Genomic DNA, 16,510 nt, shown 5'->3' with positions numbered 1-16,510 from the left:
CCCAGTTATGTTATGTTTGAGTTCAGCATTAAAGCTGTTTTGGTTTAAGTTCTGTCTCCGGAGTCTGCACCTTGGGTCCTATTCCTGTCTGCACACAGCCACACCTAACACTTCCATTGTTTGGCAACATTAACTGATGCAGTGAGTAGTTTCCCATAATCACACGAGAAGACATCCTCTGTGGTCATGTTACTCCATTTCAGAAGACAAATTATTGCATCAAGCAAAGAAAACCAAGGAGACAGATGAAAATACTAAACCTGGGAACTGTTCAATGCACGTGGTGGACTATTATCTTGGAAGAAGAAATGTGATCTGGAAAATGAAGATTGGATTTTAGAACCTCTCACAGCCTCATCTGTTGTAGCAGATGACCGCCCCACCCTGAGCCTGATTCTTCTGGAGGTTTCTTCCCGTTAAAAGGGAGTTTTTCCTTCCCAACGTCGCCAAGTGCTTGGGTGGGTTGTATAATTGTTGGGGTTTTCTCTTTGCTCTTGTTTGTTTGCCTTGAGGCACCTGTTGTTCTGATTTGATGCTACATGAATTGAATTAGCTGAACTGAATTGAATTGAATTGAACTGAACTGGAAAAAAAGGTCACATGGTCCTAGGAGCCCAAATTTACCCTGTTCCAGAATGTTGGTTGTATCAAGGTAAGAAGACAGATGCACCACGTTTAGTGACTACTGTATAAGCTTCATCTACCTAGGAAGCATAATCAACAGAGATGGCGGTGCAGATGAAGACGTAAGGAGCCGGATCAACAAAGCAAGGCTTGCATTCAACTCCCTGCGACCTATCTGGAACTCCAAAGCCTTATCCCAGCGCAGCAAGATCCGCATCTTCAACACCAATGTGAAAGCAGTCCTCCTGTCTGGGTCCGAAATGTAACGAGTGACCAACACCATTACCAGCAAGATACAGATTTTCATCACCAAGTGCTTGCGACACATCCTTAACATCAGATGGCCTGAGAAGATCTCGGACACAGACATGTGGAAGAGAACCAGCCAGAACCCAGTCGGTCAAGACATCAAGAAGAGAAAATAGGGCTGGATAAGCCACACACTCCGAAAACCATCCGACAAAGTCACAAGGCAAGCACTGGACTGGAACCCACAAGGAAAAAGGAAAGTGGGGAGACCCAAGCAGACGTGGAGAAGATCTGTCGAGAGTGAAGTGAAGGCCGCCAGAATGACGTGGACCCAGCTGAAGAGAACGACCCAGAACAGAGTCCATTGGCGTGGTGTTGTGGCCCTAAGCTCCACCAGGACTCTACAGGAAAATTGATTGATTGATTGATTGATTGTATAAACTGGGACACTTCAGGTCTAGCTTCCGCAACATTCCCTAAAAATGAGGTCACCCATTGCTTCTTTCATGTCAACATAAATACACTGAATGACCAGGTTTTCCTATGAATTGATTTTGTTCTTCCCTGAAGACTTTGGGCTGAAATTGAGAATAATTTGGAGAAAACCTCATGCAGCAAAAGTTGTGACACTGTACAAGCTTAAGCTAAACAATGCCATGGTGAATGTGCCCCATAAGGCAGCCCAGTGAAACAGAGTGGTTTTTTGTTAATAAATCAGGTGGTGTATAACAACTTAAATCATGAAAACATCACATAAAGGAGAACAAATATCTCAATAGAATCATGTGACTTTTTTGGCTTTTCGCCATTGCAAGCCAAAGACCTGAAAACTGCTGATCATCAGCTACCAGTGAAACAGAAGAGGAGGATACACAAGTGTTCCACATGAGACACAAGATATATGTTCTACTTAGTTTCATAAGACATTTTCAAAGATAGATAAATTAAAAATTCAGCCCACTCTATAACTTTAGTAACTTGTTCCACATCGTCCAGCACAAACGTTTGCTAGGACCTGGTCACCCTACCGGGACCTCAACCAAAAGAGCTCCCACTGGCTACAGAACATGATAACATGACATAGCATAAAACTTTTTAGGATGCTCCAGTTTACTGGCCAGTCATTACTCACCTTACTGACTGCCAGCATTAAACGATGTGGACTGGATTTGTCCTCAATAGCACCATGAAGGGCTGAAACACCTGTACACAGTTTTCCCAGCACAAAAGCTTGAATTAATAACAAGCAAACACCATCTGTATAGGACAGGACTTGTTAAAAAATAAAAAAATAAATAAACAATAGGAAAATGACAACGAGGAAGTTCATGTCACGATAGAGGTCAAACTAAGGCAAATTACTGCATCCAATAAGGGCTATGACATAAAATAATAACAGCCTGGCACAGAGGCCAGATAACAACCCACTCTCATGGAGGTGGCAGATGCAGCAATACATCTGTAGTAGCCACACAAACAGCATCACAAAATTCAGCAACACTCGTTACTTGTAATATATTGATCATTTCCATTTTTACAGTGCTACGTAAAGAGTGGTGAAGCTCATGAAAATAAGAGCAGATCACAAATTAAAAGGACATTTACTGGTGTCCCTTTTTTCATTTTGACCAACTCAGAACTCAAACTTGACTTGCCTGAATGTAAAGCATGTTAAAAACACAAAGCAGTGTCCACGGTTGTGTCCTTTTAGGACTATTTACATCCTTTGTTAAGATTAATTTGATGACAAATATAACTTAGAAAAAGGTACTATTTCTGTATCCAAGCATGAAGACTCATGCTTGTTTGGTTTTATTTTATAAACTGACAGCTGTTTATAAAGTGTTGCCTTGTCCTGATTGTGAGCTAAATAAATGTGATCTCAGTGAAAACAGCCAAAAAAGTTTTTAGCTACTTCTTCAGCTTTTGCAAATTTTACTAAGCCCTGCCGTGTTGCTAGGCAAGTTAACCATTTTACTGCAAGTTATTTTGAATTCGATAATGTCTGCTAAAATGTTGGCCGAAAATAGGCAAAAAGTTCACTTTACAGCATTTTTTTTTAAATAGATGATTTTTAATTTCAGACAAAATTAAAAACAAACAAACAAACAAATGAGACAACTTGTACCTTTTTTGTTGTTTGCTAAACAGGTTTCTATGGAAGATTGTTTCCACCAATGGAAAAGAAAATGTCGTCTGTAAGTCGTTTAGGTATCTTAAAATTTGAATTACTCAGAAATATGTCAAAATTTGGAGACAACTGAAATTTTATTAATTCTGCCTGGCATTTGTTTTTCAGTAGCTGAAGCAATCTTCCACAGATCTCCAGAGTGTATTTAATTAGATTTTTACAATTTTACAAATCTGTCTTCTGCTAATGGAAGAGGTTACCTTTTGGGCCTTCTGAAAAAATAGTTTTATTTTATATTATTTTTAGCTGCTTACAGTAATGTTATAGAACAATGCAAATATGATGTATTTTGCAAAAGTAATTCCATTATATCGAAACCAGGGTAATGTAGTTGCGCTGTATAATGAAATGTAACTTTTTATAATAAGTTACATTACACAGCTAAATGTCCAAAACTGTGACCTTCATTCAATTTGATTATCTTATATAAAATAAGAAGCAAACAGGCCTCGCCTGGTACATCTTGTCGGTTGTGCCACTGTCTTTTGAGGCAATGAAAATGGGGATTGTGTGGAAAAGGTATCTGTAGTTCCTAGACAACTAATGTTGCACTTTTGTAAAAGCCTTTAAATTAAAGTCTGCGCTTTGATTACATATTTTCTTGAAATAAAATCCCCTGTGGTGGCGAACAGAAGCAAAACTACAAAAACAGTTTGTTGTTGCTCAAAAACTTATGGACCATCTCATCTGAGTGTGAAGCTGGAAAAACAACCCAGCACTTTGGGTTACAGTACATTACCCAGCTCCCCAGAAAACAACCCAAACTGACCCAAATCAAGCAGCCTCGATGGCTGGGTTACAAAATTAACACAACAAATCATGGTGTGCGTTTATGTTGTTTTGACTTCTTGGTACAGCACCTTGAATCTATACCAGTCTGTTAATGTACGCTTTAGAAAGAAAATAGCCTTTTCCTTTAAATATTATTCATTTATTTATATCTATATTACAAGAAGAGAAAAAGTATTTGTGGGTGAAAATATGGAACTGTGTACAACTGTTCAGTCAAACAGTAACATTTACTTGAAATGATAACAAATAAATAATGAAATCCAAACTTTAACTGAATAAAAATCTGATGCATGGAAAAATAGTCAGAATGATAAAGCTACTTTAAAAACATGATGTATGTTGCATCTGTTCTTCCTTCCTTAGACTGAAGAAACGACTGCCTGACTGCAGGACCTGGAAAATCATTAACAGAGCAAGTCCTTAACTCTGGCTCCCTCTGGTAGCTGAAAAAGTGGACTACGCCCACACAGCCGACTAAGGAAAAGATAACACTACTTCTCCCAGGTGCACATTTTAAAATAATTGTATGAAACTTTAACTATAACAGACTGAAAGCTTCATTACATCCATTAAAAAAAAATATCTCTAACACATTCAGAGTTCTGAAACCTGTTTATTAATCCACTGATGCGTCTGCTCGTGGTTTCAAAAAGCAACTTCAATACAACACAGCCAGCATTTTAACCTCAGGATAGAAATCTCGTAAAAACACACACCCACACACGTTCACTCTTAAGAAAATGCATAAAAACAGACGCACAATCCTTCATCGTCTTCAGTTCAGGAGCCTGACGATCACGTGGCAGCACGAACACACACAGGCCTTCAATAGCAGCTTTTTGTACAGCAAACAGGAAATCAGTACCACACGTTGTATCTATTAATTAAAGGGGCATTTCAGCTAATACATCAGTTTGTGGAAGGGCTTTAAAAATTAGGACAGTGAGAAATAAAAGAAAAACTTTAATATTGGATTAGCAATCATTTGTTTAGAGCACTTTATTAGGAACACCTGGGCAGCCCGCTTGCTCGTTCATACAGGTGAACCAGCTGGACACAACGTTTGAAAACTTCACAATAACACCACTGACATAACAGCAAACAGGCTGATCAGTCAAATTTATCTGTAACCTTGATACATGGTGTCTTTTTAGTAAGTTAATCCTGAGATACGAGCTCACATAGGTGGAAAGATTATTTACAGAAAGAATTAAAAAGTCATTTCATAATATGTTTGTTATTTACACAATATCATTTAACATTTTCACGCAGCTCTACAATAACTGAAAGTGTAGCGGATTGGTCAAAGTTACAAAGATGTCAGTGTTCCTAATAAAATGCTCATTGAGGGTCAAAGATCTACAGCTGTAAAGGGCACAAAAATATTTAAAAACATGAGTGAAAGAGAGTCTCAGTTCGGAGCTGCGATTGAAGTTTTTGCCAACGTGAGATGCAGAGAGAAAGACAAACTACGTGAATCAACACCTACGTCCGACCGAGAGACGGGAAACCAAACACGTGGACGCCCTGCGACTCACACAGGTTTATACTCTGTATGTAGTTTGTGTACAGCACTGTAAAGTAGGGCTGTTCGATATAACGATATGTATCGGATGACGATATAAAAACATTTATATTTATATTTGTTTTAGAAAACGGCGGCCATTACAACTTATGTCTAAAAATGTATAGTTTCATGCATCGGTTAAAACACTGGAGTCCAGCTACATGACGCGCAGCTGGAAACACTTCCCGCAAGTCGAGCTGCCCGAGATTCACAGAATTTACAGAAAATGTTACATTTTTGTGATTTATATCGTTATCGGACGATAGAATTCTTATATCGGGATATGAGATTTTGGTCATATCGCACAGCCCTACTGTAAAATCATTCATACAGAGTGCACCTAGAGACTTTCTTTTGATGTATTAGTACAGGATAATTCATGATTTGTCAATAAATACTGAGAAATGGTTCTCACGTATCCCTAAAGTGTTTATGTTTTTGGTCTAAGAATGATGTCAAGCCCAGAAATCACAATTCAAGTCTTTTTCACGTTTGTGGCCTCAAAAGTACAAACATTATGAATACCAATAGAAAAACTGGTCCCAAGCTATGATAACCACATCATCCTTTAAGTTCCAATGGAGACTCTACTAAAAACCGTTAAATGACTGAAGTGGGGGTAAAAAGGAGCGAAATATTGTACGTAACTGATTATACATCTGATTTCTCCCTCATGAAACCTGAAAAATGACTTCAAAACATGTAACAGCGCAGGATTTCAATGACTTGAACCTCAGTTTTAACACTTCCAGAAGCTGCTTTGTCTCAGCAGGTTTCACTCTGGATGACTGATCCACATCCAGGACTCACAGCTCCGTCTTCTGCCCAGACAGAGGCACCTGCGGCTGGATCTCCTCGTCGGACGACACCCCTCCGTCCGTCTTCTCCACCGGAGATTTGCTCTTTTTCTTCTTCTTCACCTTCTTCTCCTTCTTCTTCTTGCTCGCCTTCTCTCCCTCCGAGCTGCCGTCTGCTCCTCCCTCACCTCCTTCCTCACCTTTGCCCTTGCCCTTCTTCCCTCCCTTCTTCTTTTTCTTCTTCTTCTTGTCTTCTGCAATCGCTGCCTGGTCTCCCTTCTTCCAGTTCTCGTTCAGGCAGGCTGGAGAGAGAAATGGAAGGAGAAGCGTGGCGGGAAAATAAGATCGGGAAAACAGAAAGCAAGGCAAAGAGAAATATACAAATCTGAAAGTCACGACAATTATTTTATTGCACTTATTTTGATTTCAAAATTATTATTATTTTTGTAATTACAATATTTGTTTTGTCATTGAGAATTCTATTGTTTTTATTTTGCTCTTTACTACACTGATGGTGTAAAGGTCTCAAAAACTCAGGTGAATACCAGAGGGAGCCATGTGAGAAGGGAAAGAAAGGGGTGCAAAATTAAACAATCAGGAATCATGAATTACAAAAAACAACAACATGGATGTAACATCAGAGTTGTGTGTACGAGCGTTACCTCTGTCCTGTCCTTTGAGCACATGTTTCTCGCACAGGTATGTGGTCAGGTCCTCCTCCTGGCTTCCTTTATACCAGTCCTCAATCACGTCCTCGTACTGCTCTATCATCACATCACACTGACCGCACACACACACAAATTAAATTTAAAAGATGAAAATTTGACCATGTTTGGAGTTTAATTTTGGTTCCTTTGGGAATGTTTAAATAAATATATAAACACACCTGTTTTTTAAGGTCGGCCACTTCAGCTGACGTCTCGTTCCACAGCTCGTAGGGAATGTCCATCACCACGTTCACTCCTTTATTCACCAACCCATGCAGGGTGGAGAAGGTCTCCGACATGCCCTATGCCCGACGACACATTTAAAACTACAAATATGGACGACTGCATAGAAACCAAACTACGTTAAAAAGAAGCTAAACAATCATCGTCATACACTGATGACGATATGTGCTGTTTTGCTGCTGCAACAGACTGAGCATTAAAATCAAACCACCGACCTGATGATTAGCAGATGGCCTGCTCTACCTGTGAGCCACCACTACTCCAAAAATGAGGAAAACAGCCCTCTGATTGGACCTCTAAAGATTTTCCCAGTGAGTTTAAGGACTCAGTCACTTATTTGGGGTCTTACTGATGAAACTTTAATCCAGTTTTATCACTGTATAATTTTATTGTTCTCCAAGTGTCAGCAAAGAGGGTAATCTGCGGTAAGCTCATTGGCTAACTGCCTGGGATCACAACTAGAGTGTGAAGCTTCACAGTCAGCACGTACAGTTTCAAACACCGAGATGAAGACGTCTATGGTCGGAGTTCAACTTCCATTGAATTTAGTTTTTGTGAACATTTCCTTTTATTTTCAGCAGTTTTCATAAACAGTAAAGTCGATCTACAAAGTTTCAGGGTTTTAATGAGAACAGCTCAATATGCAGTCATTACATGTGAAGAAGCAACAGTGACAGCATGACTACATTCAGCTAAAAAACATTTTATGAAACAAACACGCAGCTTCACCTGTTGTAAACTATGAGCTGAAAAACAAGATGCTTGAAAACCAAACCCTAAAAATACTGATTCTTGCAGAAAGTGTCACGCGTCACATCCAGGGTGTTTAAAAATAACCGTTACACTGACCTTGGCAAAACGGTTGCTGCCACTTCTCTCTTTGTGCAGATTGTACTCCAGCAGCCTTTGACACACATTTTCTACAACCTCGATGAATCTCAGGTCTCTGAGGAGAAACACACATTAAACATCCCAGCAGGCGACAGAGTTAAAGCTTTTTTCTCCCTGTACCTTCTGTTTGGATTTGCCCTTTTTTTGTTTTGTCTGTGAACCAAAAACCTGATCACATGTCACAGCTGACTTCATTTTATGGACCGTGTCAAAGTAACATTACAGAGTTTTTTCATTTAAGTTTTCTGCTCCTCGATGCTCTTTGTTTTCATGTCAGCGCGTCTCCACACTAAAGGCATTTCTCAGCTGGTATCCTGGATGCTATGAAAGTACCCCTATACTTAAAGGAGGTCTATGGTTTTATCCTGAGGTGATAACTAAATGATCCACAGTAAAGTGGCCTTTATAGCAACCCCTCAGCTATGACCCTGAGCTGAGGGGTTGCTAGAAGAACTAGAAGGAACAACAAGAAAAAAACAGTCCTACATATTTGTTTACTAGCCCGCCTTGCATCCTAAAACATCCTGAGACACCCTCCCTCAGCCTGGTTGTGCTGGAGGTTTCTTCCTGTTAAAAGGGAGTTTTTCCTTCCCACTATCACCAAGTGCTTGCTCAAAGGGGGCCAGCTGATTGTGGGGGTTTAAACCTTACAATATAAAGCACCTTGAGGGACTTTTTGTTGTGATTTGGTGCTATAAATTCAATAAAACTGATTCTGTGTCCCCGCCCACGACCTAGAACTGGATAAGTGGTTGTAACAAAATGTGATGGATGGATCACGGTGAACACTAAAATACAGCTGTGATTAAGTCCTGCTGACTGTAGCAGAAACGTTATATTTCATGTCCAGACATGAGACGTATGCTGCCTTTCAACTTACCCTAAATCAAAAAAACAAAAAGGGAAACATCGTGAGTTAAGTGTGTCTGACACATGTCAGCTCTGCAGACTGAACATAAACCTGCATGTTCACAACCACATTTAGAACATTGTAACACTTTTTTTTTTTTTTTTAAAGCAGGTCCTAAAACTGTGATGCTTTCAGATTAAAACTCCCATCGAGCTTTGCTCTCGCACACCACCCAGAGCACTTCAGGAGCTTCCCTGTTCTATAATAAGTTTCTGCACAGGAACTGAACCTGACCAAGTTCCTGTCCCTTGTTGCCGTCTGTCTCTGAGGGCGAGAGAAAGATCCAGAATCAGCCAGGCATACTTCTCCCTCCACACAGAGCAGCTTTCACTTCTACTTTGAAACCGGACTCCTATTTTTTTACGCTCCATTTCCCGGTACCAGGTGCGCACACACTCAAACTTACGACTTGACATATTTGATCGGCGACGCCCCCTTGCTGTCTATGAAGCGGTATTTCGTATCGATGACTTCTTTTGTCTTCCCCGTCTCTTCGAACGCCGACTTCATCTCGATACTGACAAACTTGCAGACTGGAAAGGGAAACAGAGACAATGAGAAGAAGCCCTTTAAACCTCAACAATGTCTCAACAAAGCAGTTAAACTCATCGGGTCACTGATGTCATCGAGATTCTGTTTCATTTAAAGTGTGCTTTTCCCCACAGATGGACTCCACCTGCACTGTCATGGACTGCAGGTGGAGGAGGTAGTCCTTCCTTTGCATTTCAGAGTAGGTTCCCAACTCCACCTGCAGTCCAGCATTGTGGAGTTGGGAGTCCACCCCTTGGACAAGAGGCAAAGCTGACCTGGCAGAGGACAGGCGGTACAGCAGCTATGAGAGGGGATGGGTTAGTATCGGGATTTTCAAAATAAAATACCTACAATGAGCACCTTTAATTTAAAAGCAAGGCTACAGGGTAGTGTTTGTATTGATGCTAAGAAATGGCCAATGGAGTAATTTCAAGAGCAAAAACCTAAAAGCAAAGCTTACAAATGTGAAATGTTAGCTAAGCCCAACAGCACTCCTGTTTTAATGTTTCACATAATCCTGTTTCAGTGCGACTTCCTCCACAAACAGTGTGAACCCACACAGAGTGGAAATTATACTTAGCACATATACTACGTGTATTATATATACAAATACTGCAGTATGACTTCTCTATTTGCTGTAGGACTCTTAGAGGTCCTCGGAGCCCGTTTTGAGCACCACAAGCCGCCTTACCTTCACATTTGTTGGGCAGATGAACCCAGTCATCGTCCCCATCCTTCGCTGCTCCGACCGAGGAAATTAGGAGAAAAAACGACAAATATGCCACTAAAATCATCCCGTCTGCTCTCTCCGAGTCTTTATCTTGTCATAAAACTTATTTGACTTTCAAACAACTCCGCAGAGCACCGTTATTTCCCCTGTTTTCACGCCTTCCTCTGTATCATCACTCCTGCTGCTTCACTTGCGACCGATCACTTCCGCTAAGGGCGTTACACAACCGGATCTCCGGACCAATCAGAGAAGAAGCAGTGGCAGGAGCTCGACCAATGAGAGGCAGAGGAGGGTCGAAGAGCTGCTGGAAGACAAGAGGTATCACTCCGCGCTACTCCTGCGCAAAACTGCAAATTTTGGTATCATCCAATGTTTTCTACAGTCATTAGATTTATATTTCAAATAGGACAAAATGCAGATTTTACAGCAGCAACATTATTGTATCTCTACAGTTTAAACATTTAATAAGCTTTCTGCCTGCACAGAGTGGATAGTCAAACAAACTGAATCATCATAAACATTATTATAATACATTATTTTATATTTATTACTTAATTTTTTTCATTTTAATTATTTTATTATTATAACACAAGGAACAAACAATAAGGGAAGGATTCTGGATCAGCACCATGATGCAAACTTGTAGCCATAATGCATACAGTATTCTGGAGAAGATATAAAATGTCACTGTATGTGTGTGTGTGCGTGTATGTGTTTTATGTATATTGATATTTTTTAAAATCATTACTCATGATATAACATTGTCCAGACATGCCCTGTAAGGACATAAAGAGGAAATGGTGACAAAAGGAGCTGCTAAAGGCAGTGGATCCCCCACCAGCTGAATTAAAAAGAGCACAGGTAACAATAACACATGTACCAGTTGTTGCATTGCAGAGGTATTCAAGTATAAAAACAATAATAAACACACCTGCAATGTTTTGGTTCTATAACATTTTTCTATTATTACTTTATTATGGATTGGGTGCGAGAGTTTTTAAGAGTGGATAATTAAATAATAGATCAATGCAATAGTAAATTGTGCCTTCATCTCAGATGGACAGCAAGTGGAGAGTGATAGATGAGATAAGGAGATGGAAGGAGGAAGAGAGGCAAAGAGTGATTCGTATTCACAGCCTAGTTTATTTCTCACAGTTTTGTTGCCTTATGGTTCCAAGTGTTGTCACCTTTTCATCTTTGCATTTTATTACATTTTATTATTATAACACCTGTTTAATCAGCTCCCATCTCTCCTATGGACATTTTACAGTCTACAGTCTCGGGTCAACACAGCCCTGCCTTTTAGCACTGTCAGCAGCAGGAGCAGCAGCAACACCTCAACAGTAACATTGTACCCATCAGGTAAAACACAGGCTATGTTTGCTTTGCATGGTCCCCACCTGATGACAGTGATAAAGTATGATGCATTTCCATATTAGATTCTTGAAGAATGTGGGTTGTAGTTCTTCAGCCTGGTTCCATGTGCCCCTTTTTAACTTTGAACACCACCCACGTAGATAAGAAGGCTCTCCAGAGAGTCATAAAGATCACAGAGAGGATTATAATGACTAATCTTCTATCACTGGACTAAATATCCACATAATACTGCAAGAAAAGCGCACAACACATCATCAGAGGTTGTGCATATATACACACAGATATATACTGTATATGTTTATCTGACTGTGACTCTAAGCTCTGCACAAGATGTACACTTACCTGGTGTACATCTTAGGTAAGGTACCAAAAATATCTTTAGTTCAAAAACAATTTTTTTCCAAAAAAAGTGGCCTATAGTTTGTTGTTACTTTGTTTGTTGTCCTGTAGCTCATAACTCAATCATAACCTTTAAAATGCTTAAAAATTATTTTAAAACAAGTGATATGAGGGAGGTTTGATCCACAGTTGGCCTTCTGTCACTCACTGACATCTCTATACCTATACTTTTACTCTTTTGACTTAATTGATTAATTAATGACTCTTTTTGAAACATAATGTCACATTAACAATCTGTGACTGTATCAGGATTTCTTTTTCACGCCTACACTCTGTGGTTGTGGTGAACTAGAGTGAGCAGTCCTGGCAACGAGTGGCACCTCCGACCTACAGACAGTCTTTGGACTCAGTGCTCTGAGGTGCAGTTTTTAGTTTCATCCAACAGAGGGAGACCTGCACCAACCTAAAGTTCTGCCAGGCTTCACCTGTTATGCAACGCTGAACAGATGATTGACATCTATCCCTCTCTCCGTTCTTTCTTCCTTGTGAGACTAACAGAGCGGCTCATTGCCTCACATCTGTATTGATACTGAGCTGCCTGTGTTATGACCTTTGACCTCTGATCTCCATTTCCATGTAAATAATGGATTGCATGCAGTTATGGGAACTATCAGATGTGCTCTTGGCTTATCATCCACCTGTGCCTGTGGATGTGATGCTCGTGGTGCATATGTGCAGACATTTGAGTGGCTCGCGGTCACTGGACATTTAGCGATTTAGCCAATAGCTTCATGCCAGCCACACGCAACTTAATGTGTGTACTTGTGTGTCAGACCAGATGCTCGTAGGGAGCTAGAGAATAATTAAATTGAGTTGTTAAAAAAGAGCATTTTTCTTCTGCGTATCGATTTCAATGTTGAGGTCGGCCTGGAAACAGTCATAATATCCATCCATCAGTTGTAGTTTTTGTTCATTTGGCCGAATTGGCCAACACAGCAAGCACGAAGAGGTATTTAGGAAAATGCTTGTTGAGTCTGGGAAGTCTACATGACTGTGAATGTGTCCCAGATGTATTTTGTTTGTATTAAAGTACTCTGTTTTGAATGTTTTGCACAATTTGCCCTGACAAATGTGTGTCCACATGAAGTAAAAGTAACAATAAGAACATTAAAGGATAAAATTGAACTTAAATGAGCAAATGTGGTGTAAACACTAACCGGAACGATTTTCTGAAAACAAAAAAACTGAAATTAAAAATCACAAAAATCTCAAAATTGCAAGAATTTGTTTGGTAAACAGGGTTCAGACTCCTGTTTGTGATGGGCAGCCAATCAGAAGAGAGCTAAAAAGAGGAAAACAGCTTGTTTCGGACAGAGACTGAAGAGAGAGGCTGAACAAAGGCCCAGTGAAAGACAAATAGGAGCTATTTTGAATGGTTAATTATGCAAAGCCACAGTCCTTGGATAAAAATCCAAAGCTGTTAATGAACAGAATAGCTCTACTTCAAACTCTAATTGCTGCTAATTAAAAAGAGTTTTGTTGGGAGCAAAAGCTTGATGCAGATCTTGTTCTGCTCTGTTGTGTTGAAGAGAAAGCTGAGCCTCAAGGAAAAGCTGTTAGCTTACCTCAACTACAAATAATAATGGATTGGATTTATATAGCGCTTTACAATGCCACTATTCATTCACACACTGGTGGAGGCAAGCTATGGTTGTAGCCACAGCTGCCCTGGGGCAGACTGACAAAAGCGAGGCTGCCATATCGCGCCATCGGCCCCTCTGGCCAACACCAGTAGGGTAAAGCGTCTTGCCCAAGGACACAACAACCAGTACAGAGAGCCCGGGGATTGAGCCGGTGACCTTCCGGTTACAGATACGCTTCCCAACCCCCTGAGCCACGGTCGCCCCCGCCGACTCAATGGCTACAGGCTGTGGGTACTGAAGAAAAGAACAAAATTCCCTCTGAAGTTTGTCTAGGGTCTTCTGTAGAGATTGGGTGAGGAGTTTGGTCATTTTAGAGGGGCTGATGGCAGAAGCACTACATCTCCACAGTGAAAGGAACAAGATAAGGCGGTTCAGGCATCTGATTAAGATGCTTCCCAGACTTCTTTTACTGGGGTAGGGGTTTCAAGTAACTGGGCACAGACTCCAGGGTTGAAGCCAGGACATGCTGAAGAGGTTATGTCTCTCAGGTGAAGTGAAAAAAAATAGACAGTGTGCCTTATGTATGAATTCAGGTTGTGCTTACTGACCTCGAAACGATTTTATGTGGTACACGGCGCTCACTGCTGCTTTACCAGGTGTAACAATTAAGTTTAACATCCAGGCATCCATGAAAACAGAATTTATTAAATTCAACGGAGTTAGAAGTTATCAGGAAGTTAGCTCGCTCGCTTCCACCTAAACAGGATATAGCATGTTCTGACTGAGAGATTTCTGAAAAAATTAAAACGTACAGCTCTGCTACCGCTTCCAACATAAATGAAGACAGAAAACTAAACAGCAGTGACGTTTGTAGAGTTACTGAAGTTAGCTGGTATATAATTATGTGCTACATGTTAGCTAGCGACTCAGCTACGTTAGCATAATATAAACACAGTGAAGCTGAAGGATGAACGCTAACTTTTTTCCACTCGACAAAAATTAGCAGAAGGGGTTCCTAATGGTTAGGGACAAATGCCATTGCATGGCAGGATGCTGTAAACGGACCAAACTTCAGTCAGGAGAACAACTGAGATAATCCATCCGCAATAAGAGGTCAGTCATTAATATACTGCAACAACATGGGAATAGAGCAGCTGCGAGAGAATTCAGCACTAATGAATCAATGGTAGGGAAGTGGAGGAAGCGCTGTTTTTGGCTTCCCTCATATTCCAAAAGTGCTTCGTCTCTTTGCTATTACTGTCGCCCGGCATAATTTGCAGATGATATTGTTTGCAGCCGCTGCCATGCTTTCGACCAAAACAGGCGCAGCTTGATGACACCATCAACATACACTATCGCGGTAGAGCGGTATAGTCTACCGTTGGCAAAATTCATATTATTTCTACCGTATACCATTTATACTGCCCACCCCCTATTTGGAATTGAAATTTTCAAGATTTCCACCAAACAAAGAACAAACAACAGGCCAAAAATAAAACCAATTACTTTCAGTAGACAGCAGAAAAATTACTGTAGCCATACAAAAGGAACACTTGAGCATTTAGCTGGTGTGAAGTGTTGACAGGAAGAAGTTAGACGCAGATGTTATGGCGCTCTACCGTTTAAGCTGCTGGATGAGGAGAGATGATTGGATGGATGGATGGATGGATACTGGATTTGCACTGCACTCCAAATGATAATTGTGAATGTTTCTTAAAGGATAATTTATGATTTTTTTTGTTTTTGTAACCCCCAGAGGACCTCGGTACGTTCCCTGAGGAACTCCTGTACTTCAAGTTCATAAACTTTCTAAACTCCCCAGATCCCTTGCAGGACTTTAACAGAATTTATCTGTAGAGGTGTATCTATGTGTGTGCATATGTTGTCTGTCTGTATGCCTGAATGTTTCTGACTGCATATCTGAAAGTGTGTGTAAAAGAGAGAGAGAGAGAAAGAGCTGCACAGTGAGATGAGAGCGTTTGTCAGTGGTTCAATAATAGTCCAGTTTTTCTGAGAGGTGCTTCAGTGTACTGCTGCCTGCCAAAAGGACAGCCAGTTTCTCATTGCACAATGCGCGCGCACACACACACACACACACACACACACACTCACAGATCACTGTGTGTCTCATAGCAGAACTTGACACTGAGTTGGTGGAGGGGAGGTTGATGTAGAGAGAGGGAGAGAGAGAGAAAAGAAAGAAAAAGGAGAGATGAAAGCTGGTTTTTATTCAGCGGTGCAGCCCACACAGCGGGCAAGCGAGGGCTTTGTTAAAAAAACTCATTTCTCTCTACTGCTCTCCTTTCTGGCTGTTCCTTGAATAAAAATATTAATACATTTAGATTACATGACACATTGCTGAAAAGCTCTCTCGCTCTCAGCACGTACAGAGAAAAAGAGCACAAAAAGAAACAGGTTTTATCAGTTTAGATCCAATTCGCACACATACAAACACTAAAGTGAAACAAGTGACACCAATCTGACCCCTGAAAGCATCTCGGATAAGAGAAACAACAGAGCGAATTGTGAGCAGAGGCTTTGTAACTGAACAAAAAGTGTTTTCATGAAAAGTTGCATTGAAAGTTTTTCTGCTGTTTTTACATCACTGATTTTACATACCGGGGAAAAAAGCTTAATGAAAGGCAGTATATTGGGTGATTACAGGCAAAAACAACAACAACAACAACAAAAGAGAAAACAGGTCTAGGAAAGAGGATGATATTCAGACGAAAAACTGTCGGCAGAGGAAGATCTAAATAATCAAACCTGTTCAAAGTCAAGCGATGCAAATTTTAACAGGCAGTATATAATGTTCTCTATGACTTCTTCCAGATCTGTTCACATCTGTCACATGTGCTCAGGGTGAACCTGCTCTCATCTGTGAGAAGCACAGGTGGACCTGCCAATTCCGGTATTCTA

General features: G+C 40.5%; 1 protein-coding gene across 1 annotated transcript; it reads right to left on the bottom strand.

The window, feature by feature from the left end:
- Positions 1 to 5,686: 5,686 nt before the first annotated feature.
- Positions 5,687 to 10,436, bottom strand: cnpy3 (canopy FGF signaling regulator 3). The gene is made up of 6 exons (XM_005748847.1): positions 10,194 to 10,436; positions 9,378 to 9,504; positions 8,020 to 8,116; positions 7,107 to 7,229; positions 6,883 to 7,000; positions 5,687 to 6,522 (listed from the first exon to the last, which is right to left on the bottom strand). Exons 1-6 carry the CDS (start codon positions 10,294 to 10,296, stop codon positions 6,230 to 6,232), a joined length of 861 nt encoding a protein of 286 aa, XP_005748904.1. The 5' UTR covers positions 10,297 to 10,436; the 3' UTR covers positions 5,687 to 6,229.
- Between the last annotated feature and the right edge of the window lie 6,074 nt (positions 10,437 to 16,510).

Source organism: Pundamilia nyererei, unplaced genomic scaffold, assembly GCF_000239375.1.
Source record: "Pundamilia nyererei isolate P.nyererei 1_Seehausen unplaced genomic scaffold, PunNye1.0 scaffold00231, whole genome shotgun sequence".
Classification (NCBI taxonomy): domain Eukaryota; kingdom Metazoa; phylum Chordata; class Actinopteri; order Cichliformes; family Cichlidae; genus Pundamilia; species Pundamilia nyererei.
Note: the sequence above shows the minus strand (reverse complement) of the source record. Positions and strands in the feature narration are given on the sequence as shown.